Raw genomic sequence first — 26,208 nt, 5'->3', positions numbered from 1 at the left:
GAATGAACTGGGTGAGCTCTGGGGTCAGAAAAGAGGTCAGCAAGCAAAAAAACATACAGGTAAGTGGGAGAGGGTCTGTGGTTCCATTTTATAGATGAACGTGCTTGTGCTAGCATCTCATTTGACGCTCATGGTAATGTGAAGACGAGGCACTGTCATCATCCATGTTCTCCCCATGAGAAAGCTAAAGTTCTGAGAGGTGAAGCAGTTTGCCCGTTGTCACCCTGTCACGGGGGATTGTAGTTGTCCAGCTCCGAATCTTATATACTGTTGCTAATATTTTCCCTTTGGCCACCATCTGCAATGAGAGTCAGTTCCAGTTTAATATGAGATGTTGGGGAGTATTGTATTTTGCACCAAATGTTTCAGGTAACTGAGAATCATCAATAACTCATAGTTCATTCTCTTTTTAGAAGCAAAATATAGTAAAATACTCTTCATAAAGTGATACCAAATAAGTGTTTGGTATGCCATTGTTTAATGATTATAAGACATATTTTATTTTTTGTGATTTTAAATACTCATGAGTATCACACAATTAATTCATCCCACAACTATTTATTGGCTCTTGATTGAATACCAGAGTGGAGCCAGGCATTGAGCATAGAGGAGATGACCTGCCACGGAGAAAGCAGAAGAGATGGGGCTTGTCTTCTGCAGACACACCTCAACCCCAGACTTTACTTTCTAAGCAAAAATCACAGCCACATCTTGATAGGATATGCTGTTTGTATCAAACTCTGAATGCTGAGCATGTGTACAACTATGAGTACTGGGGGATCTCCTAGAGTTGGTTTTAATTCCAGATAAACAGGCATTTTCTTAGTTTATGCCTCTGTAGCTCCAGTACTCCCTGATAATTGGCCAATTTGAAGAGAAGAATGCCATGTTCCTGTTGTTAATGGAAGTGGCCTTTACCTTGTTGTACTCCCCCAATCAGTAGGTTTTGTTTTTCCCATTAAATTTGGCAGCATTATCAAATCTCCTCACTGAAATCGTGGTGGTTTTATATTTTGAATGTGCATTTGGGCTTTGGTTCAGCAGCCTCGAATTATTCATGGTTTGACATATAACACATGTACCCATATATCACCCTGGAGTTTATTCCATCTGATGTTTGCTTGCTGATCACCTCATTCTGGAATGAGAATAGGTTCACTCTGCAACAATTATTAGACCAGCTTCACTCTGCAGCCAGTTTCAAAGCCATTTGCTATGGTTCCTGCTGTTGGTGACATCTGATGTAAACCTGGGTCACTGTGACCCCCCATGACTTTGGGGTAATGGGTTACCCTGTTGTAGTAGTTCGGTTCAGGTGTCAACTTGGCTAGGTGATGATGCCTACTTGTTCTGTTGCTGTAGACTTAAGTCATCAGCATGTGAAATTCATCTATGGCTAATTGCATCTGGATCAGCTAAGGGGAGTGTGTGTCTTCTGCAGTGAATGACATTTAATTAGCTGGAGGCTTAAAAGAGCTCAGCACATCTCCCAGGAGCTCAGTACAGCTCAGTAGCAGCTCAGAACATCTCAGCTCAGAGCTCAGAGCCGGCTCAGACCCAGATGTTTAGAGATGCAGAAAGAAACTGCCCCAGGGAAAGCCACTTGAAACCAGAAGCCAGGAAAGAGGCCCTGCAGATGTCGCATTCCCAAATCAGTAAATTTGTAACTAAATAAATCCCCTTTATAAAAACCACTCCATCTCTGATGTATTGCATTCAGGCAGCCTTAGCAAGCTAAAACACCTGTGTGTATAGAACAAAAGGCTCAAACACATTAATAACATGTTATAGACAGCTCTAATCATTCATCAGGTCAGAGGGCCACCTAATTAGTGATGCATAAACTGTCACTGAGCTTTTGTTCTCCAAAACTGCCTGCTTTTCCTGTTAGCATGACATGGGCATGGCTTGGTTTTCCATTAATCCTTTGGGAGGCTGGTCTGATGTTGGGAGGCTCAGCAAGTGCTAATTGAAGGGAATTAACATTGGATAGCCTAATGGTTTTGCATGTGGGCACTGAAGCTAGACTTCTTTGATCCACATGCTAGGTCTGCTTCGCACTAGTGGGTGAGCTGGGCCAAGCTCCTCACCCAGGAGCCACCTTCCCCATTCAGATGTTTGCAGGATAGAAGGAGTCTGTGGTTGTAGGCTTTTCATGCAGAGCCAGCCACATCTCAGTTGCTCACTGAGGGCTTGTGATGCTTGTCATTGCTTGGATTATACAAGATGGTGTGCTTCCTCTTGATGCCCCATGCAGTCCTGAGGAAGATGCTGACATGATGCCCATTTGATGGATCAGAAATGGAGACCCAGAGAGGAGAAGGAATTTGTCTGGGTCACACAGATGGTGAGCAGCTGGAGCCCATGCACCCTGCACTGGCTATGTACTCTATACATTTCTTAGGCAAAAACATTTCTCCTGGTTTTCAAATCCTTTAGCAGAGCTGTTTGAATAAATAATTCTTGTTACTTCTGCACCAGGTGAGTGGGCTAGGCCAAGGTGAGTGGGTGAGGTACTAGAAGTGTTTCAGATGTCTTTGCTGGATTGGCCTGGACTCCTACAAGTCAGACAGAATTCCAATGCCGTATGACCCATCCTTTCCCTTACCATCCCCTCTGGCCACAGTTTCTTTCTCTTTCAAAAAGATTCTTCCCTAAGGGGCCTGCCTTGTGCCCTTAGACACTAACCTTTCCAGTCACTGCTTGTTCTCCTTTCCACTGCACCATTGAGTGGACAAAGACACCCCTTCATGGGCTGTATCTGTAGGGTGCAGAGCAGATGCATCCCTCCATTGGTGTCTCTTCCAAGGCTGGGAGCATCATGAGCTCCTTGGGGGAAGACACATCTGATGCACCTTGCTGACTGGCTGGAGAGGACTTCCTGGGAAGTCCAGATGGCTATATGTCTGCTGCTATCTGGGGAACTGGCCAAGCACATCATCTCTCTGGGCACTGAGGCCATCACCAAGTGCTCCAGCTCCAGGTGACACGGGCTACTTAATATAAGGGGTGAGTTAGTAAAATTGAAAAAAAAATTCCCTGGCAGCATAGGAGATGACCCCTAGGGATGAGCCTGGCCCTGGCGCCATGGGATTAGCAGTGCCATCCAGACCAAAAGGGGGAAAAAAGTGTAACAAGGCATCAGTGGCTGAGAGAGTTCAAATAGAGTCGAGAGGCTACACTGGAGGTCACTTCAGTTAGACATTGCTACCTATCATAACTTGCCAAACCCAAGTCAAAACATTCCTGCCAATCCTAAAGAATACCTAGGGCATTGTATAAGATTCTACAAAGATTCCATCACTAAGGTAACTCTCCAAAACATACACCCTCCAGATGGGTCCCTGGACCAGATAAATCCTGAAATGGAGAGCGGCCAGCCCTTCCAGAACATCAACTAGTTCCATCCGCCTACCCCATGTTACCGAAAGCCCCTTCCAACATGAAAAAGTTGAATGGGCATAGTCCAAACACCCCTAAAGAGTGGGAGAAGGATCAAAGATGATGGTGGAGTTATACAGAAAAGGTAGTGTTTAACAAATGAGTATGATTGTTGAATCATTATACTGATATTTCTTTTAGCCTCCAGTAACTTTGAGCAGCTAGAAATAAAAATCTAAAATTGTAGAATTGTAACCCATACTAAATTCTGAAATCTGGTCTACAACTAATTGTTGTGATGCACTTTGAAATTTATTGTTTTTATGCATATATGTTATTTAAAGAGAAGGGGGAATGTCACAGAGAAGATAGGATTTAACAAATGAGTATGACTGCTGAATCGTTATGTTATTTCTGTTGGTCTCCAGTGTCTTGGAGCAGCTAGAATTAAAAACAAAAAGTCATGGAACTGTAACCCATATCAAACTTTAAATCTGTTCTATAGCTACTTGTTAAAATGTACTTGGAAATTATTGCTTTTTTTGTTCATATATTTCAGAATAATAAAAAAAAGTCACTAGTGTCCTTTTCTAGGTGCGTCCAGCAGCTGCCTCCTACTGACACTCAGAGCTAGCCTGCCTTCCATCTCCTCCTCCTGAGTTTTCTTGCAGTATTCAAGACTCAAACTGTTGCTTTCTTCCTACAGAGTCTGCCTTAGCTTTCCGCTGCCCCTAATCTAGGCACAGTTCCTCACTCCTTCTTCTGTGTTCACTTCACACCTTTACAGTGTGGCCACATGATGAGCATGACACTTCATACCTTGCTGGGTGCTTACCCATGTCCTGGCTAGACCCCAAGTTTTGCAGAGGCATAACCGCACCTGCCTCATGCCTGCCTTCTCCTGCCTCCACCCGTGCAACCTGGGAGCCTGATCGGTGCTCAGTGAATGAATAGCTGGGTATGTTCGTGAAGCCAGTAACTTTAGCGTCACAAGCTGTTTAATTTGCCCTTAGCTTTCATTGTGGGCCTTACAACAACTAATTTTATTGAGAGACCTCTAGGTAAACTTATTTTTAAATTGAGAGATAACAGAAGTGGTGTAAAGTGCATGAAAATCTTTGATGGACTGCTCAATGGTTTTGTACATACACTGTGTATAACTCAGGTCTGGATAAAAAACATTTCTAGCATCCCAAGTGGTTCCTTCTTGTCTACAACCAACACCCCTTTTCCCAAGGTAGTCACATTTCTAACTTCTAGAGGAGCCTTTCTTTAAAGGCATTTTTTTGCACTTAAATCGTACTGGTAATATTTTGTTAGGATAAAACAACTAAATGATATAGAAGCATATAGAGGAGAAAGTGAAAATTTCCAACCTCAGTATCTTCCTGCTTCAATTTGTGTATCCTTCCACACCTTTCTCTGCATCTTCGTACAAATACCCATTAACATGGGAATGCATGATGTACATATATGTACTTGTTTCAGATACATAGTTTTGTTTTTAACCATAAACAATCATGTCCTCCTCCCTCCCTCCCTCCATTTTTTTTTTGCATGGGCAGGCACCGGGAATCAAACCCCGGTCTCTGGCATGTCAGGCAAGAACTCTGCTTGCTGAGCCACCGTGGTGCACTTCTCGCCCCTCCCCCCCGCCTCCTTTTCACAGACAGTGTGTCTCAGGTCTTTCTGACCTAGTGCACCCAGACCTAGTAGAGGGCATTCCTGTTTGATGTCTCTGTCCTTGGGGATGCCTGCCTCACCTCCTTCACTCCAGCATCCAGGCTTTGCTTATTACTGTCCTTACAACCAACCTTTGCTCCCAACCCCTCTTGCTATCTTTATACAGTCTGCTTTCAGTTTCCCTGTTTGCTGAAAGGTCTTGATAATTGCTGACCCCCAGGAATTCACCTTCCCTAGAGTATTTGGCTTTAGAGCAAGGACCAAAGCCTTAGGATGGAGGGATGCAATGCCAGTCAACAGTGTCATTAGCCAGCAGGCAGAAGGAGACTCTTCAGGAGCAGTCACATTGCTGGCCTCCAAGTGGCCTTGACCCCAGCAGCTTGCCCAGGTGTCCAGCCCTGGAAGTCAAGACTGTCTCCCCACTTTTTCCAGTTGGATACTTGGCAGGAGCACAGCAGTCAATAAGGAAGTCCCCTTTTTTCTGTGCTCCCCCTGCTCTGCAGTCTGCAGTTACCTGGGACACAAGCTGTTGGTGAACCTGAGCCTGATGTGTAGTTGTAGCAATTGGGAAATGTAGACATTGTTTGAAGAATGTTTTCTCTGGAGCACATGTTGTATACTTTCTTTGTGAGGAGATAAGCCCAAAGGCCTTCTAACTTTTGGCTCTTAAGTGAACTTTCTCCAGTTCTTTTGTTTAGTTTCATTGAGCTTGCTGTTTATTGTGCTAAATTATGCTCCTGAAGGTGTTGCAGCTGTTTTTTATTTCTGTATCAGTACATCTACATATACCTCAGTCTTTTTTTTTCCAACCTTTTTATGTGTAATATAACATATGTACAAAGCAGTGAAATAAAAAAGCAATAGTTTTCAAAGCAGTCTTCAAGAAGTAGTTACATACAGGACAGATCCCAGATCCTCCTCCCTCTTCTTTTTATTTTTTATCTTGTTCATGCTTCTACTTTGGATACAGTGTGGTACAGTCATCATTCTTGCAGCCATAAATTAATTGAGCAGCAGTGCATTGAGCCCCTGCCCTGGTCCAGGCACGTGGGTTGGTGTTGAGTACATAGTGGGGCCCGAGATGGATAGGGGCCCTTCTCCAGGGGGGCCTTCAGCCTGGGAAATCCTGTCTTGTCCAGTGTGCCGTGAGTCCTAGAAGGCCAGCAGCTCACATGGGCATGGAAAGGAAGGGACAGCAGGAATGACCACAAATTTCTGCCCATATTTCCTAGTCAAATTCTCCACAGTTTCTCCATGAAACTAAACCATGGCGTGTTGATGTTGGTATTTAAAAAAAAAAAATCCGTTTTTTTTTTAAATATAGAAAAATTAAAAGGCAGCAAAAATGGTTCATAACCCCAATAACCAAATGTCCCTTGTTGAATGAAAAAACAATAGTGAGTATACATGATTAGCTATTTCGACTCAAATTGAAAAGTATAAAAATGAAAAAAAAAGTATGCTTGTGCTGGTGTGCACACAATTACCACCTGTCTCCTTTCTTTCCCCAAAGAGGAAATGCTGATGCTTTCTTATTCCTTCCTCCAGGGAGAGTTATGTTTACATCATCCTATATAGTCTTTGAAAAATTTTACCTGAAAAGGACCCTACTTTATTCACTGTTCTTGATTTTTCATCCTGGAGACATTTCTGTATCAGTCTGTCTACTTATACCTCATTTTTTTTTTCCCCAACCTTTTTATGTGTAATATAACATATATACAAAGCAGTGAAATAAAAAAGCAATAGTTTTCAAAGCAGTCTTCAACAAGTAGTTATATACAGGACAGATCCCAGAGTTGTCATGGACTACCATACCATCATCTCAGATTTTTCCTTCTAGCTGCTCCAAAACATTGAAGGTTAGAAGGAATAAATATTTTTTTTATCATCATAATTGACCTTTTCTTTTTGTGAAAAATAACATTTATATGGAAAAGCAATAAATTTCAAAGCACAGCGCAACAATTACTTGTAGAACAGATTTCAGTGTTTGGTATGGGTTGCAATTCCACAATTTTAGGTTTTTACTTCTATCTGCTGTAAGATACTGAAGACTAAAAGAAATATCAATATAATGATTCAGGCAATCATACTCATACTTCAGTCTTTTTTTTTTTTTACTTTCTCCATTATCTTATTTTAATTGTTTGAAGTTTCTCCTTCCAAACTATTACAATTTTGAGAAAAAATGCCAACTTTGAATAATATCACTAGAAGTATGTTTGTATATAACAGGTCTTTTTTTTAAATTTTTTTATTGTATAGTATAACATATATAAAAAACGAAGAAATAAAAAAGCAATAGTTTTCAAAGCACTCCTCAATAAGTGGTTTCAGGACAGATCCCAGAGTTTGTCATGGGCTATCATATGATCTTCTCAAATTTTTCCTTCCAGATGCTCCAGAATATGGTTGGCTAGTGAGCTTAAATGTTTTTTTATCATCACAGTCAACTTTTTTTGGTGTGTGAACAATAATATATATACAAAAAAGCTATGAATTCCAAAGCACAGCACCACAGTTAGTTGTAGAATGTATTTCAGAGTTTGACATGGGTTACAGTTTCACAATTTCAGCTTTTTACTTCTAGCTACTCTAAAATACTGGAGACTAAAAGAGATATCAATTTAATAATTCAGCATTCATATTCATTTGTTAAATTCTGTCTTCTATGTATAATTCTACCATCACCTTTGATCTTTCCATACCTCTCTTTAGGGGTGTTTGGGTTATGGCAATTCTAAATTTTTGATATTGGAAGAGTCTGTTACTAATATGGGGTAGGGAGATGGAACTGTCTGATGTTCTGGAGAGGCTGGGCTAGGTTTCAGGACCTATCTGGACCAGGGACCCATCTGGAGGTTGTAGGTTTCTGGAAAGTTAGTCTAGGGCATGGAACCCTTGTGGAATCTTATATATTGCCCTAGGTGTTCTTTAGGATTGGCAGGAATGGTCCTGGTTGGGGGTTAGCAGGTTATGACAGGTAGCAAGGTCTACCTGAAGCTTGTGTAAGAGCAACCTCCAGAGTAGCCTCTCGACTCTATTTGGACTCGCTCTGCCATTGATACTTTATTAATTACACTTCTTTTCCCTCTTTTGGTCAGAATGGAATTGTTGATCCTTTTTTTATGGTGCCAGCTCTGGATTCATCCCTGGATGTCATGTCCCATGTAGTGGGGAAGACAATGATTTCACTTGCAGAGTTGGGCTTAGAGAGACTGAGGCCACATCTGAGCAACAACAGAGGTCCTCCAGAAGTAACTCTTAGGCATGCCTATAGGTAGTCTAAGCTGCTCCGCTACCTACATAAGCTTCACAGGAGAAAGCCTCCTGATCAAGGGCATGGCCTATTGATTTGAGTGTACCTAAAGTTTGACACAGTTATCAGAGTATTCGCTGATGGTAAGATTTAATAGTTCCATATTTTTCTCCCATCCCTCAGGGGACTTTTCCAATACATTTTGATTTTCTGCTTAATATACGCTAGGATATATCCAGGCATTACAATAATCTATACAGGATTAAAGGACCTCTTTCTTATTCTGTGCTCTCTGAGTTTCAGTTGTTCAAATGAGCTATACAGATAGGTTGAATTAGATTATGCACCACAGAAAATTTCAGTTCTGGACCAAATAAACCTTTCTTCCACTGGCCTCAAAGAGTATGTGTGGTGCTAAAATATAGACACTGTCTTCCTTACCCCTATGTTCTGAATTACTTTAACCCCAACCTGTTCCGCTTTGTTCTTATCTCTAAATATCAGGTCATATATATAAAACAGCCTCTCAAAATCTAGAGATAATAATCACTACTCGGTCTTAATGTGTCTGCTCTAAAAGCTTACAATCTAGGCCCCTGTTTTCTTATAAGCATTTTCTAAAGGTGACATACCATTCTTGTTTTTTTGTTTCTGACTTATTTTGTCTCATCAAATGTCCCACATTTCATTCACATCATTGCATGCCTCACGACTTTGTTTTTTTTTTTTTTAGCAGCACACCTTCATTCATAAGTATACACCATCATTCGCCAATCTACTTCTCGGTCAGTGCATCCTTCAGCCACCTGCATTCATCAGGCATCATGCAGAGGGTCCAAAGTCCACAATCCATCAACATTCTCAATTTTAGGTAATTTTACTGTTCCCAAGAAAAAGAAAACCATTAAACACACCCTCAGCAAATAGGAAATCTAAGCCTCCTGTTAACTCTTGTCCCCCCCCCCCCCCCGCCTCCATTATTTACCTCTGCTGTTGCTATGGTAGTGCTGATGGTTTCCTTTTGAGCATAGCTCAACGCATGCAAAAGCAGTTTTACCCCTGTACCCTGGACTTAAACACTCTTTATACAAGAATCATATCTTTGAAGTAATTCTTGCAAGAACTAATTCATATTTCTAGTGTTAATCAGTGGGACAAGTGGGTCTCTACAACCCCTTTCAATCTTGTTCATTTTCTGTATGGTAATGTTACAGACCCACTAGAGAACCACCTTCATTACTATCTATTCCTTACATTGGAGTTCAACCTCATTAGCTAATGGTCCCCTTATCTCTATCTTATATATCTCTAAATTCACTATATTCTGTATTATAAGCCTCTGATTATACCTTTATGCTGGCCATAAAAGTGGAATCATACAATATCTATCCTTTTGTGTCTGGCTAACTTCACTCAGCATTATGTCCTCAAGGCTCATCCATCTTGTCATGTGCTTCAGGACATTGTTTTGTCTTACTGTCTGCATAGTATTCCATAGTATGTATATACCACATTTTGTTGATACTTTCATCTGTTGATGGGCATTTGATTTGTTTCCATCTTTTGGTGATTATGAATAATGCTGCTATGAACATAAGTGTACAAATGTCTGTTTGTTTTATTGTTTTCAGCTCTTCTGGGTATATACCAAGTAGTGCTATTGCTGGCTCATAGGGCAACTCAATATTTAGTTTCCTAAGGAACCATCAAACAGTCTTCCATTGTGGCTGCACCATTATACATTCCTATCAGCAGTACATAAGTGTCTCAGTTTCTCCACATCCTCGCCAACATTTATAGTTTCCTGTTTGTTTAATAGCAGCCATTCTTATAGGTGTGAGGTAGTATCTTATAGTTTTGATCTGCATTTCCTTTATAGCCAGTGAAAATGAGCATCTCTTCATGTGCTTTTGAGCCATTTGTATTTGCTCTTCAGAAAAATGCCTATTCAGATCTTTAATCCATTTTATAATTGGGTTGTTTGTTCTTTAGTTTTTGTTGTTGAGTTGTATGATTTCTTTCTATATACAGGAAATCATACCTTTGTTCTATATGTGATATCCAAATATTTTCTCCCATTGGGTTGGCTGCCTCTTCACCTATTTGACAACATCTTTTGAAGCAAAGAAGCATTTAATTGTGAGGATTTCCCATTTATCTATTTCTTCTTTTGTTGCTTGTGCTTTGGGTGTAAAGTTTAGGAAGCTACCTTCCATTACTAGGTCTTGAAGATGTTTCCCTACGTTTTCTTCTAGAAGCTTTATGGTGCTAGTTCTTATATTTAGGTGTTTGATCCACTTGGAGTTAATTTTTGTGTAGGATGTGAGATAGGGGTCCTCTTTCATTCTTTTGGCTATTGATATCCAGTTCTTCCATGCCCAATTATTGAAAAGACTATTTTGTCCCAGTTCAGAGGATTTGGGGGCCTTGTCAAAAATCAGTTGACCATAGATTTGGTGGTCTGTTTCTGCACTCTTGATTCTATTCCATTGGTCAGTGCTTCTATCTTTGTGCCAGTACCATACTCTTTTGACCAGTGTGGCCTTATAATAGGTTTTAAAGTCAGGGAGTGTTAATCTTCCCACTTCATTCTTCTTTTTTAGGATGCTTTTAAACTATTTGGGATCTCTTTCCCTTCCAGATGAATTTGGTACTTAGCTTTTCCAAATCTTCAAAGTAGGTTGTTAGAATTTTGATTGGTACTGTGTTGAATCTGTAGATCAATTTGGGGATGACTGACATCTTAACTATGTTTAGCCTTCCTATCCATGAGCAGGGAATGTCTTTCCACCTACTGAGATCTCCTTTGATTTCTTTTAGCAATGTTATGTAGTTTTCTGTGTACAAGTCCTTTACCTCCCTAGTTAAGTTCATTCCTAAGTATTTGATTCTTTTAGTTGCTATTTTGAATGGAATTTTTTCTTTAACTGACTTCTCAGCTAGATCATTGCTTGTATATAGAAATGTTACCGATTTTTGTACATTAATTTTATATCCTGCCACCTTGCTGAATTTGTTTATTAGCTCAAGCAACTTTTCTGTAGGTTTCTCAGGATCTTCCAAGTATAGTATCATATCATCTGCAAATAATGAAAGTTTTACTTCTTCCTTTCCAATTTGGATGCCTTTTATTTCTTTGTCCTGCCTGATTGCTCTAGGTAGCAATACCAAAACTGGGTAAAGATACTATAAGAAAGGAAAACTAGAGGCCAATCTTCCTAATGAACATAGCTGCAGACATGCAGCTGGAGAATGTTCCATGAACACTAGAGAAGAATGTATATGTAAGATATACATATGTAAGATGTATATCTTATGTATAAGAATGTATCCCTTATGCTTTGGGATGCAGTGACCTGTATATGTCTGTTAGATCTAATTCATTTATCAAGTTGTTTAACTTCTCTATTTCCTTGTTGATCTTCTGTATGGTTGTTCTGTCTATAGAGGAGAGTGGTGTATTGATGTCTCCTACTGTTATTGTTGAAACGTCTGTCACTCCCATCAGTTTTGCCAATGTCTGTCTTATGTACTTTGGAGCTCCTTGATTGGGAGCATAAACATTTATGATTGTTATATCTTCTTGGTGAATTGACCCATTGTATATAGTGTCCTTCTTTGTCTCTTATAATATCTTTACATTTAAAGTCTATTTTGTTTAATATTAGTATAGCTACTCCTGCTTTCTTTTGGTTACAACTTGCATGGAAAATCTTTTTCCATCCTTTCGCTTTCAATCTATTTGTATCCTTGTGTCTAAGATGAGTCTCTTGTAAGCAGCAGATAGCTGGATTATGTTTCTTAATCCATTCTGCCAATCTGTATCTTTTAATTGGTAATTTTAGTCCATTAACATTCAAAGTTATTACTGAAAATGAGTTTCTTGACTTCACCATCTTCTCTTTTTTGCTTTATCTATCAGATCTATATATTCTTTTCCCTCTTTCTCTTTGTATTCTTTAAATTACCCTAGTGGTACTCTTCAATTCTCTGCCATCCTCCAGTCCTCCCTCTCCTGTCTTTTTTCTTTCAACTGGCAGAGCTTCTTTTAATATTTCTTGTAGGGCCGGTCTCTTGTTGACAGATTCTTTCAGAACTTCTTTGTCTGTGAAAACTTTAATCTCTCCCTCAGTTTAGAAGGACAGTTTGCCTGGATACAGATTTCTTGGCTGGAATTCTTTCTTTTTCAGGACCTTCAGTATATCATACCACTGCCTGCTTGCCTCCAGAGTGCTAGTTGAGTAGTCTGAACTCAGTTGTCTTTGATTTCCCTTGTATGTAGTAGATTGTTTCTCTCTTGCCGCTTTCAGGATTTTCTGCTTCTCTTCAGCATTTGACAGACTGATTAGTATGTGCCTTGGGGAAACCCGTTTGGATTTATTCTGTTTGGAGTTAATCGGGCTTCTTTGACTTGTATATTTATGTCCTTTATGAGGGTTGGGAAGTTTTCCCCCATTATATCCTCAGCTACTCTTCCTAGCCCTTTACTCCTCTCTTCTCCTTCTGGGACACCAGTGATTCTTATGTTTGTCCACTTTGTTTTGTATGTCATTTCCCTGAGTTCCCATTCAATTTTTTCCATCTTTTTTGCCATTTGCTGTTTTGAGTCTTTGAAGTCAATTATCCTATACTCTATATCACTTATTCTTTCTTCTGTCTTTTCAAATCTGGTGTTGGGTGCCTTTAGTATGTTTTTTATTTGGTCAACAGAGTCTTTAATCTCTGTGATATGCTATTTTTCTATTTATTCTTTCAAATTCCTCTTTATGCTCTTCCACTGTCTTCTTGATCTCTTTTATGTCATTTTACTTTCCCACTTATTTTATTAAGTAGAATTGTATGAACATCTTTGATTAGTTGTTGCGACATCTGTATCTCCTCTGGTGTTTTAATTTGGTCATTAGGCAGGGCTATATCTGTCTGCGTTGCGATATGCTTAGTGATCTTCTGCTGTCTTCTTGACATATAAATGTCCTGATTGATTTACTTTGGGAGTTGATTTGTTTCAGTAACCTAAGGCCTTGTGTTTGTGGGATGATGTGATTGGGGGCCAGTGCGTGTCCGTGCCTGGGAGTGCTGTGAACAGATGCACAGAGCTCAGGCGGTGTGAGGTGAGGCTGTGTGACACTGTGGGCAGGGGATGGGGAGGGTTGGGGTGGGGGCAGAAGTAGCTTAGGTATGGAGGCCATGCCTGCAGCCCCCATGTGCTGACAACAGCCTGCAGAGAACAGGGAGGGGGAGGTAGTGCTTGGGAGAGGTGCAGGAAAGGTGGGTTGGGCTGCACCTGGGATAGGGGTGTAGGGCAAGCATGTGCACTGGGGGCTTGTGGGGTGGGGGCTCCTGGAGCACGGGGAATGTGAGCAGGTGATGGGGTTCAGATGCGTGGGGTGTGGGGTGAGTCACCGGTCACGGGACTGAGCTGATGAGGGTAGCGTGCCCAAGGAACATGGCCTGGCTCACTTTCTAGTCCTGGACTCCCATCCTTGCACTCCCGCGGACTCTACACCTCTGTGCCAGGCTCCGTCTTTCTACCTCTCAGTTCCTTGGCTTCTGCAACCAGGTCTGCCCCATGTGATAGAAGAGGCTCTCCCAGTTCAGCCTCCCGAATTGCCACCCCAGTCACCCTCCTGTCCCCTCTCCAACCCCTCCATGGAGCAGGGCTGATCTCGAGCCACTCTACTCACCTATCTTCCCTGAAGTTCGTACCTCAGTCTTTTTAACAAATATTTGGATCCCCACTCTATGGACAGACCATAATTGTTTAATCATTCCCTTGTTGTTGAACATTTAGGTTATTTCCAGCTATTAACTGAATGATTACATTTTAAAAGTTTGAAATATCCCCGTTAAGTGTGCCCTTTTTTTTTCCTTTTCCAAACACCTGCTCATCAAGGAAAACGATCCCTTTTGAAAGTTTCATCATTTATTTTTACAGTTGATTTTTCTTTCAATGTAGGCAAGAAAAGAAAGGTAACTGGTATTTGTTGGATATTTACTGTATCACCAAGATCTGAAGGAACTTATTCATCATTTTGTTACTCATTCAAGGGGGCAGAATGATTTGTCCTACATTTTAGATAAGGAACCTGAGGTTCAAAGAGACCTCACAGCCTGTTAAGAGTTCAGCTGGACTTTATATCACACTGGCCCAGCCTGGACCCCCATGTGTTTTGTTTCAGTTGTTCTGCATATCTGAGACCATAAAAAGCTCAACGAGTGGTTTCAATCCAAGTGAATTTCTGCCTTCTAACTCCTCACTGTGCAGGTTTTGCTCTGTGTCTAGTCTCAGTTTTCTGTTTCTGAAAGATTTTGATTGCGTGTAACATGCTTTAAAATTCACTGAGAGTAGGCAGTCACTGGAGGAAACAAGTCATTTAATCTTGGGGTTCTAACTTCCACAGTTCAGGTCCTTCAGGAGGAGATGAGGGTGTGTCCAGGGCTGCATCTGGCCACACGGCATCCTTTGTGGGCTGATGGATGCTGTCTGTCAAGCACTGCTTGCGGGGAACACGTCATTGCTGAGTTCCTGGTTGTTGGCGTCTCTAACTCACTATCTGTGTTTCCTGGACAGTAGAATCATATCTCCATTTATCTGTCGTTTTTGTAGATGAATAATCCAAAGTGGATAAATAAAAAATAATGTTTGGATTTGGATGCAAATTTAGCCTTTAATTGGGTTTTGTTTCGAGTGTTATGAAAATAAATCTATGCCCCTTGAGTACATTCCCCTTGTTGGCAAGGTGTGGTGGCCCCAAGAATATAATTGGTGGTTTTTTGAGGGTAAATTCACAAGATAGATAACCCGTATCAAGATAATGGAAATATTTGTTTTAAACATTTTTTTTTTTAATGACAAAATAATGTCTAAACCTTCATCCAGATTCTGGAAAGAGAAAAACTTCAATTGAAGTCCTGCCCCCCAAAAAACAGGCACTTTTCTTTTGTTTTTGTTCCTTTCTAAACCTGGTCCATTTGCAAACATATACTTTTTAAAGAGTACTAAATATGGAACCAAATTTGAGTCCTGGTGAAGGACTGTTATTTTAGGAAGAGCTTGGTCTTTGGAGTTGGGCAAACTTAGATTCAAACTACTGCAGCTCAGTAGTTGTGTGACCTTGGGCAAGTCACTTAATCCTCAGAGCCTCTTTATTCTCATCTATAAAATGAGACCAGCAATACCTACATATCATGGTTATTATTAGGCCTAAGATAAAGCCAGTTTTCTACACCGTGGGACATAAACTATTAGTAACACCTAAGACTTTAAAAATTGTCTTTCAACCTTATGTCTGATGCTCCTTTTATCTATGGTATGGACAGATGAGTAAAAAATATGGATTAAAAAATAAATAGATAATAAGGGGAACAAATGCTAAAATAAATTGAATAGATTGAAATACTATTGATTAATGAAAGGAAGTGGTAAGGGTTATAGAAAAAATAGGGGAAACAAAGTTTAAAATATGTTGGGTAGATGAAACTATTAATGGTTGGTGAGAGGGAGGGGTAGGGGGTATGGTATGTATGAGTTTTTTCTTTCCGTTTCTTTTTCTAGAGTGATGTAAGCGTTCTGAGAAATGAACTTGGTGATGAATATACAACTATGTGATGATATTGTGAGCCATTGATTGTACACCAAATATGGAATGTTCGTATGTTAAGAATGTTTGTATTTGTATGTTGTTTTATTTTGTCAATATAAATATATTTTTAAAAATTGTCTTTCAAACCTTCTGACTTTCTCAGGGAAAAATTTTGGGGTGCAAGGTGATCTTTAACTCCTCATTGATACTTAACAGGCTCTCCTAGAGAGAACCAACGTGTGATGACATTTAGTACATGTTGCATTTCTTCTTTCTTTCTTTTATATTTATTTTTATAAACAAGGCACACTGATATTTCATTTCCTATAATGATACACAATTTCTTAAAATATATATTTTTTTTAGTTAAAAAGTTAATAATATTGGTTTGCTGTTGTTAAGACAAATCGTATAGGTGGCATGTGGATTTGGATGTCAGCTGTGTCATCTCCCACCTGTGTGACCATGGGCTGGTCATTTAACATTTCTGAGTCTCAGTTTTCTCATTTGTAAAAAGGGAATAACAGTGGTACTCCCTTGTGGGATTGTTGTGAAGTTTAAATGAAATTATATGATCAAAATGCTTAGAAAAGCACCTGGCACAAAGAACTGTAATAGTGTTAATTGGAAGTACTTTTCTTATGCAAATTACTAACATTTGGGAAACACTGAGCTGATGGTAAAGTTACCAGCAGAGTTGCCAATTTAGCATCGGTACAGAATAAACGATAGTGGGTACGATTATTTTTACTATTTAATAAGATGTCAAGGTTAACAAAAGTGATGATAATAAACCAGGAGGGTGCATTTGTTGTTTGGGAGATTGATTTCTTGGGAACAGACACTATTGGGCAGCAAGATAGCATCAAGTGAGTTTCCAGTGGTCAAATCAGCCTGTTGTTTGTGTTCTCCTTTCTTAGGCCAAGCCCAGCATTCGGTGTTTCATTAAACCCACCGAGTCCCTAGAACGGTCCCTTGAGATGAACAAGCACAAGGGCAAGAGGCGGGTGCAAAAGAGACCCAACTACAAAAACGTTGGGGAGGAAGAAGATGAGGAGAAAGGGCCCACCGAGGATGCCCAAGAAGACACCGAGAAGGCTAAAGGTACAGAGGGTGGTTCAAAAGGCATCAAGACGAGTGGGGAGAGTGAAGGTGAGTGCGCCCGAGAACATTGTCCGTGCCGCCCGCACTGGGAGCGAGACTGTCATTTCTGTGTTCTCCATCCTAATGTTTGGTCTGCTCGTGTGTCTGGTGGGGGCTTTTGGTTCACTCCAGACCCTGGTGTACTTCATTCTATATGATTCAGCCATTCAGAGGCAACTGAGCTTGTGTGTCACACACAATCCCAGCACAAGTCCTGTCTCACTGGGTGACCTGGAGAAGGTTCTTTACTTCCCTGTGTCTCAGTTTGCCCATCTATAAAATGAGGGTAACATATAGTACTTTGCAGGGTTGTAATGAGAATGAAACGAGTTAATCCATGGAATGTGCTTAGAACAATGCCTGGCCTGGGCTAAAGGCTGTGTAAGTAGTTGTTGTTCTACCATGATGACAACTGCTGTCATCACCATCACCACCACCATCATCATCCTCATCCTCATTATCATCATAGCTGTCATTAATTATTTCTAAACACTGGGAGTTTGATTTTTGAAAAAAGTAATTATGCCCAGTACCCTGTGGAAAGGAAGGGGGCCCTTTAATGAAATTATATGCTTTTTAATGAGGTGATGGGTTTTTTAAGAAGTTAAATGATGAAACAAGAGTTTACTCTGTCTCTTAGAGTGAAGTACACCATTTTGGGTGCATATGTGTTCAATAAGCAGAATCATTCATTTCTCCTTTTTCCCTTGTTGACAGTGATTCTGGTTTATTTTTCACCTCCCTCTTATTTAAATGTGTCTGGAGAGCTCTGTCTGCTCTGGGATAAACAAATTTAGAAATCCTGGCCACAGCCCTGGACATTTAGGGCAGGCAGATGTTAGGGACCTGGCTGCTTGGTGGAAGTAGGGTGGCGGTGGCTTACCGCACACCTGGAATGAATGTGGCCTCTCCTCACCGGTGTAGCTGTTGTCTCCCACGGGTATGGGTCACGCTTCCTATGAGCCAACTTCTGGGTTGGCAGTGGCTGCTCTGAAGTCAGCTCTGAACAGCCTGTCAGCTTGGCAACATGACGACCTCAATCCCAGGAACTTGAAGCTGTAAAACAGAGCCATCACTGGGTCAGTAGCTGGAAGCTCCTCAGTCTAGTAGTTAGCTGTGGCTCCGCAGTTAAGACCCTTACTTAGTCTACCAGCCCCTTTATGATTTTCATGGCAGATATCTGTGAATGCCCTGATTGCATTTCTTTAAATGTGTCTCCCTACATATATATATTTTTGTATCTTCACATACACACACACAGAGGCAGATAGGTGATATGTATATCACAGGAAATTTTGTTCATATTTTTTGTGTTTTTTGGGGGGAATCCACGGACATTGGAATCAAACCTGGATCTCTTGCATGACAGGCAAGAATTGTATCACTAAACTACCCATGCCCCCACCCTCATTGCATTTAGATAACTGTAACCAAAACATCTGTCTGGTGTTACCTGGACCTTTTTTTCAGGCCTACTGTCTTCAGCATGACTTTTTTCTGATAAAAATGTACAGTCACCAGGTTGGTTTAGGAATTCTTCCTTTTTCTTTTTGGTTTGGGAAACCTTTGCCAACAATATTACTTTGGTGGAGAAGAGCGGGCCAAACACAAGATAAGCTGTGCTTATTTGGATGTTTATTTTTTTTAACTCAGAAGTAAATTGTGGGCTTATACACTGGGTTTAGCAGTTCTGTACCCACCACATTGGGGGAGAAGTGGGCAACCCTTGCCCATTTTGTATACTTTGTCCTTATCGATATTTATTTATTTATTTACTTTCTTTATTAGTGAAGTTGTGGGTTTGCGGAACAATCATGCATAATTTTTTTATTTTGGAAAGTTGTTCTAATCCTTTTAAGGGATGCTCTAACCAAGTCCCTGCATGACTAATGGTGGTGTGGACAGAGTAGGGCAGACTTGGCATCAAAAGCACAGTTAAATTAGTCAGTGAGCGAGCCAGTCCTGGTGCATGGGGCTTCAGACCTGGCTTGGCACGGTGCCATTGCAGCTCTGCTTGGATTGATGTGAGGACACTGTGGACACTGAGCCCACCTGCCCGGTGCAGGGGAGAAGGGAGGAATTTTCATAAACCTATGAAAGCATGTTGTACAGGCAGTTACACTGCCAGGGCGTGCAAACAGGGACAGGCATTTCCTCAGAGCCTTTGCTTGGATAATTGATGCTGACTTCAGAGCTTATTCAAGTATGGCTCTTAGTGACCCCCTCAATAATTTGGGGTCCCCTTATTTTCTTAAACATGTTAGTCATTCCGAAATATATTGGGCCTATCATCTTCCTACCTAGCTTACCATTAAAAAAAACAATAAAACTTTCTTGCAGAGATACTTTGGTAGCAGCAGTTGTATCCTTGAGCTTTTTGAATTGTGGGCTCTATCTCTTAGTTATTCTCATCTTTGAAGACACGATTGGTTTGGTTCTTTTCTAAGACTGTGCTTGGGTGAAACCACACAGCTGTTAATGCCTGTAACTTAGAAGGGAGTTAGGCACATTTCCTTATGCACATTTCAAGCCAAAGTCCAGTGTGGAGTCAGGGAGTGCCTAGAAAATGGGAGATCTTACTTCCAATCCTACCTTGGTTCTAAGTTTATTGTGTGGACAATCTCCATGAGCTGTGAACCTCACTTTCCCCGTCTGGAAATTATGAATATAGGAAATAAATATAATTCACGCATGAGTTGGTTTTTTTTTTTAAATGAGGATCTGTTAGAAACTTTGGGTTTATAAGATGCAGAAATCTAAATCACACTGGTTTAAACAAAAACAGGCAATTATTGTTCATATAATAGGAGACCCAGGCAGGTGTAGAGATAACACATGGGCAATGCCAGACTTGCATCCTACCATCTTAGCATATGGAGTGGCATTAGCAAATGGAGTGGCAGCTTCTTCTTCCCAGTAGTCCAGCTGGAGTCCTGGGGCTGGTGCTCATTGGTGCTGATAGACCCTGTCCTACCCCTGAGGAAAAATGTTCAGTGCTGATTGGCCAAGCCTGGATCCTACAGCTAACCTTCTAGCTAGGGAGTGAAATCAGCCCCACTTGGATGACATGAACTGAGAAGGAAGGAAATGGCTCCCTAAATAAAAAATGAAGGGCAATTATCAGAAGAAGGAGATGTAGGTGTTGGGCCCACAGAAACGGCTAGCATTGCCTTTAGTGGGCTCCCCAGGAAAGCCAGTTGGTGGTGCTGTATTTCTGTGGTATCTGTCTCAAGGATAACTTCTCCCTTCCCATTTTGAGGTGCATAGATGACTGTTTTCTCCTAATTGTATCTGCTCTAGCAAACTTCTTTCATGGTCCCTATATTTCTGTGTACTACTTAACTATCTCAGGGGTAACTTCTCCCTTCCCATTTTGAGGTGCATATATGACTGTTTTCTCTTCCTAATTATATCTGCTCTAGCAAGCTTCTTTCATGGTCCCTGGTTCTAAGGGGCTGTTGACAGCCAGGGTTTAACAAACAGGCGAAAATGACTCGATGCTAGTACCGGTTCCCTCCACACACAACTTGCCCACTCCCATTTTAGCAGTGAAATCTTTACTTAAAAAGATGGGGTAAATTAAATGAGTAAAAAGATCATGTGGTCATAAGTCACAATTTTGCCATGACCTGATTTGAGTGTGGCATTACGTATTTGTTTTCTACAAATATAGCACCCAGAGTTCACACCTCCTCCACAGTTAAAGTCCAGACAAGGAAGTTGTGTGAAATGAATACACACCCCAGACCCATCCATTCCCACCCCAGTTTGCAAAGAAATTTGCTCTACCTCAGGTTCCAAAGTAATAGGCAACTAATTGTGAAACCAAGAAAATCACAGACCCCTAAATTTGCAGAAATCGAATGCTAAAAGGAAGAAGGGGTATGTCATCGTCCCTATAACCAGAGGAGTGTTTACTCTGCCCAGGAAGTCAAGCATCCTAGGATGCCTGTTGGTTTCTTAGCTGGCTCTCAGTCTGAAAGGACAGTCATCTCTTTTTGGATTTCACTTAGAACAGTAACTTAATAAGCAGACCTAAGACAAGGGAATGAATTGTTCAAACTTCTCATTTGAAAAATGAGGCTGGTCTTTTGTATTTTGCTTATGGAAAAGTTAGGCATTGATTTCATAGCCTTAGTTCAAAGCTTGCTCTTTTCTTGGAATTCCAGCAAGGGCATGGAGTGAAGGCAATAGGACTGATTTTGAATCTGCCACATAGCTGGGATTTGAGGAATACCTGGGAGTTTGAAGCCCCTAATTTGTCTTATTATTATTTTAATTATTTGGAAGTCTCTATTGAAATACAAAGAAACCTGGCCTCATTTCTGGCTCCTCTTGCAAAGCCAGAGCAACCCCAGCCCTGGCAAAGCCTTCTGCTTGGGGTGAGCCAGGGACTAGGAGTCAGGAGGTCAGGGTCTGAATTCCAGCTCTGCCACTGAGCAGCTCTAACCTTGGGCAAGTTATCTCCATCTGTAGAGGGGACTTCATAGGCGCACCCTCAGGTTGTCATGCATGAGAACTTCAACGTGGCAGCCTTTAGCACGTGACATGTGAGCACTGACTAGGATTCCTGGCAAAAATGGAAATCATAAGTTTGAGGGGCTTGGAAGGGACATTTGAGTTTGGGTGGGTGGGCTCTATGCTTGGGCACCCTAGCATGTTTCTGTAGGACCTGTTTCTCTGTTCATTTCCATAACTAATGAGTAAGGTGAGTTGACTAAGTGTGTGTGCATGTCCTTATGCATGTGTGTGTGTGCCTGTGAGATAGTAGAGGAGGATCTGTGGCTAGACTGCCATTGTAGAGAGATGTGAGAGTAGCAGCTTTTCAAATAGGCTTTAACTAATCCAAGGAGGAGGGTTGAAGGTGAGTTCGGGCACATTCTTTGAAGGGCAATTTCCCAGAAAACCATCCTGAATTCAGTCTCTTGTCATTTAGTAGATGAAGATAAAAAGATGATAAAAAGATAATAAAAAAGCAAGAGAAAGGGTACACAAATACTCAGCACACCATTCCCTCCAGCCTCCATCCTGTCCCTGGCAGGTACTATTTGCCTCTTGAAATACTGCTCTAAAGGTAGCCAATAACATGTAATTCTTGCCTTGTTTCCTAGGTAACCAGCAATGGCATTTTTCTCCTCCTCTTAACCTTCTTTGTGGGGCATTCTTATTCTCTCCTTCCCCTCTTTTTATTGTCTGTCGCTGTTTGCTGGAATATAGAACACAGATAGCAATTGATAAAATCCTTGAATCTGTGAAGTCAAAGACTGTTAAGAGGTCATGCCTGCTATTTCCCTGAAAAGCACTTCATTTACCAAATATTAATCAGATTAGAATGTACATCATCCCTGGCAAGTTGATAAATTAATGCTGTTATTTTTTAAAAACCAGAGTATCAGAGGCATTGGAAAGTGTAAGGATCTGGCCTGAGATTCATATCAAGAGGCAGAATTTGGCATGCTGGTGTCTTGAAGGTTCCAATGGCCTCTCCTGCTTGCAGTTGCTCTTCCGGGCACAGCCACCTCCTGGACAGCAGGTGGAGAAATGTGGCCTTTGCTGCTTGGGAGGCTTTTGTGGAAGTGATACAGGCTGCAGAGGGTCTGGGTGGCACCTACCAACAGGCAGAGTGGGAGATTTGGGATCCTGTTCCCGGACTCTGTGCAGCCTAACCTACTGGGGGATAGGAGCACCTGACTTGGGCTCGCAGAGGCTCATCTGCAGTTCTGTGTTGGAATCATACCACCTACCAGTGTGGGTACTGGAGAGTTCACTGGAATTGATATCACATAGATGCCCATTCTTACGAGGCAGCTGACCGGCTTTGCAATAACGTGGAGCACACACCAGTCTGGGCAGGGTCCAGGACTCTTCCACAAACTCAGTTAGGCACACTGTCCTCCATACCTCAGTGCCCCCTTCTGTGAAAGGCAGCGATTAGGCTAGATCAGAACTGCTGAAGAGTGGGATGTGGAGATGATTTTAGGTGGTACAGAGAGGACGTTGCATTGCACAGAGAGTTCTCATTCTGAGGGATTATCTGTAGGATGAAGCATTCCTGGTTGGTGTGAATATACCTTAAGTGCCTCTAGCATTGTGAATCTCCCTTTTTAAACATGGGGTGCAGGCCTTAGCACCTTTTTGTTCACTCTTGTGTGTTTTTACAGTTGCTCTCTATTTATACAGTTCAATGTTTATAGTAGTAATTTTTTTAATGTAACTTACTTTTATTAAACAGGAAAAAAAAATCACACATTTTCCAAAGAGACAAATATCCCAATAGTTTTAGTGAAAACTTCACTATCAGCGTAACTTTATTATCAGCTTTCTTAATTTTGCCATCAGTTTGTTTGACCAAAGCTATTAGAATACTGAACAATTAAATTCTTTAAGTAGGAACAAACACCAATGAGCTCTAGACCCCAGAAAAGGTATAAGCCAACAAATTAGACATTGTTTTTCTTAGTAGTTTTACTTTAATGTAAATTTATATTATTATTTAGAATATTAGCATCTGAACTACATAATGATTTTATTTTTATCTTTTTACTTGAATTAAGACCAGTATTTCTGGAATGTCCAAATAGTGTTTATAATTTTCCATTATGGACATAAATTAACCTCTGTTCACCTCTACATATCATATGTGAAATAACTGTCACATTATCTTGGCATTTTCACAGGAAGATTTGTAAGGCTTCTGGCACGTGGAATGTAAAATATCTGTGTGATTATAATGTCCTAATTATATACAGAAAATATTTAAAATTCTCCTTGTTCAATTTAAATTCTAAAGATTAGGAACAAAATATTCTATATTAATAAAATATTAAAATATATAGTAGTGATTTTTTAAAGTTTTAAATTGAAAGTAATTTCAAATTTACAAAAAGTGCAGTATAAACAACAACCGTTTACCCTTTATCCAGTTTTACCTTCTAGCATTTTACCCTGTTGCTTTCTCATTTGCACTCTCTCTCTCTCGACACACATGTACAACACACACAATCTTTATTTTCTGGGTAGTGTTCATCATTGTCCTTTATTCCTACATACTTAATTGTGTGTTTTCTAACAATAGAGATATTCTCTCTCATAACCAGAGTAAAATCGTCAACTTATCTAAACTTCCCTACTGTCCATGTCCCAGTTTTGCCCATTGACCTAATAATGTCCTTTATAGCATATTTTACCCTCCAGTACAAAATCCAACTTAGGGTCGGTAGTGCCTTTAATTATTGTGTCTCTTTAGCCTTCTTTAATCTGGAATATTTCCACACTCTGTCTTTTATGACATTGATATTTTTGAAGATTACAGAATACTTCTCTCCCCCTTTTGCTTTATTAAAATGTTCCTTATTTTGTCTTTAATGTTTCCTCTTGATTAGATTGAGGTTATGCATTCTTGACTGGGATATGGCATAGGAAATATTGTGTCCTCAGGCTATCATCTCTGGAAATAAGTGATGTTTTGTTTACCTGGCTAAGGTGTAGCCCGGCTTCTCCATGGTATAATTACATTTTTTTTCTTTACAACTGTGCTGGTTTGAAAGGATGCATGTACCCTAGAAAAGCCATGTTTTAATCAAAATCCCATTTCATAAAGGTAGAATAATCCTTGTTCAATACTGTATGCTTGAAACTGTAACCAGCTTCACCTCCCTGGAGGTGTGATTTAATCAAGAGTGGTTGTTAAGCTGAATTAGGTGACAACATGTCTCCACCCATTTGGGTGGGTCTTTAATAATCTTCTGGAGTCCTATAAAAGAGGAAACATTTTGGAGAATGAAAGAGATTCAGAGAGAGCAGAGCAGAATGACATAGCCACAAGAAGCAAAGTCCACCAGCCAGCAACCTTGGAGATGAAGAAGGAAAATGCCCCCCAGGGAGCTTCATGAAACAGAAAGCCAGGAGAAGAAGCTAGCACATGACGCCATGCTTGCCATGTGCCCTTCCAGATGAGAGAGGAACCCTGACCGTGTTCACCATGTGCCTTTCCAGATGAAAGGGAAACTCTGACTGTGTTCACCATGTGCCCTTCCACTTGAGAAAGAAACCCTGAACTTCACTGGCCTTCTTGAACCAAGGTATCTTTCCCTGGATGCCTTAGATTGGACGTTTCTATAGACTTGCTTTAATTGGGACATTTTCTTGGCCTTAGAATGGTAAACTAGCAACTTATTAAATTCCCCTTTTTAAAAGCCGTTCTGTTTCTGGTGTATTGCATCCCAGCAGCCAGCAAACTAGAACAACAACTATATGCAGTCCATGGGTAAACCCTAAAACAATGCAGATATCATGCTTCTCATCAAAGTTTCCTCCCTATATTTGGTATCCATTGATAATTCTTGCTTGAGCCAATCTTTATGATGGTTACAAAATAGTAATTCTGCAACTGTAGTTTTCCCTCAGTGTTTAAAAGTTAGTGTTTTGGTTTGCTTAAGCTGCTGGAATACAGTATACCAGAAATTGATTCACTTTTGTAAAGGGGATTTATAAGTTACAAGTTACAATTCTAAGGCCTTGAAATTTTCTAAATTAAGGCACCAACAAGAGGATACTTCCTCTCAAGAAAGGTTAATTGGAGGTGCACTGGTGGTTTAGTGGTAGAATGCTCACCTGCCATGAGGGAGACCCGAGTTTGATTCCTGGCCCATGCACCCACCCCACTGCACCCAAAAAGAAAGAAAAGCTTATTGGGTCCCGGGTTTCTCTGAGACATAGGAAGACACATGGTGATGTCTGCTGTATTTCACTTCCAGTTTCTGATTTCAAGGCTCTTTCGGCGCCTGTTTCTAATGGCTTTCAATCTAAGCATTCCTCAGTTAGCTTCTCTGGGGTTCTCTGGGGCAGATTCAGTATTTCATCTCTTAGCCAAGCGTCTCCAAATGTCTGTGTCTCTTGGTCTCATCTCTCTGCTCTTTGTGTGTTGGCTCTTTGTGAGTTTTTTTTTAAGAATTCCAGTAAATTAATTAAGACCTACCTTGAATGGGTGGGGTCACATCTCCATGGAAACTATCTAATCAAAAGGTCCCACCCTAAACAATAGGTCAGCCCCCAAAAGTTGGATCAGGATTAAAAGAACATGGCTTTTCTGGGGTGCGTAACAATTTCAAACCAGCATAGTTGGTCCTTTGCATTCTGTCCTAACCAAGATTCCTC

The 26,208-nt window shown here is 40.7% G+C and overlaps 1 protein-coding gene across 6 annotated transcripts in view; it reads left to right on the top strand.

The window, feature by feature from the left end:
* The window catches only part of CLEC16A (C-type lectin domain containing 16A), a 285,111-nt gene that overhangs the window by 52,829 nt on the left and 206,074 nt on the right, over positions 1-26,208 (top strand). For 4 of the 6 annotated variants that reach the window (XM_077141802.1, XM_077141800.1, XM_077141804.1 and 1 more), the window contains one exon: positions 16,830-17,061. In XM_077141802.1, the coding sequence (XP_076997917.1) occupies positions 16,830-17,061 (232 nt within the window). The remainder of the gene's footprint in view (positions 1-16,829; positions 17,062-26,208) is intronic. The other 2 variants (XM_077141803.1, XM_077141801.1) reach the window with 1 other exon arrangement.

This window comes from Tamandua tetradactyla, chromosome 23 (assembly GCF_023851605.1).
Source record: "Tamandua tetradactyla isolate mTamTet1 chromosome 23, mTamTet1.pri, whole genome shotgun sequence".
Classification (NCBI taxonomy): domain Eukaryota; kingdom Metazoa; phylum Chordata; class Mammalia; order Pilosa; family Myrmecophagidae; genus Tamandua; species Tamandua tetradactyla.
This window is presented reverse-complemented; position numbering and strand designations above follow the sequence as displayed.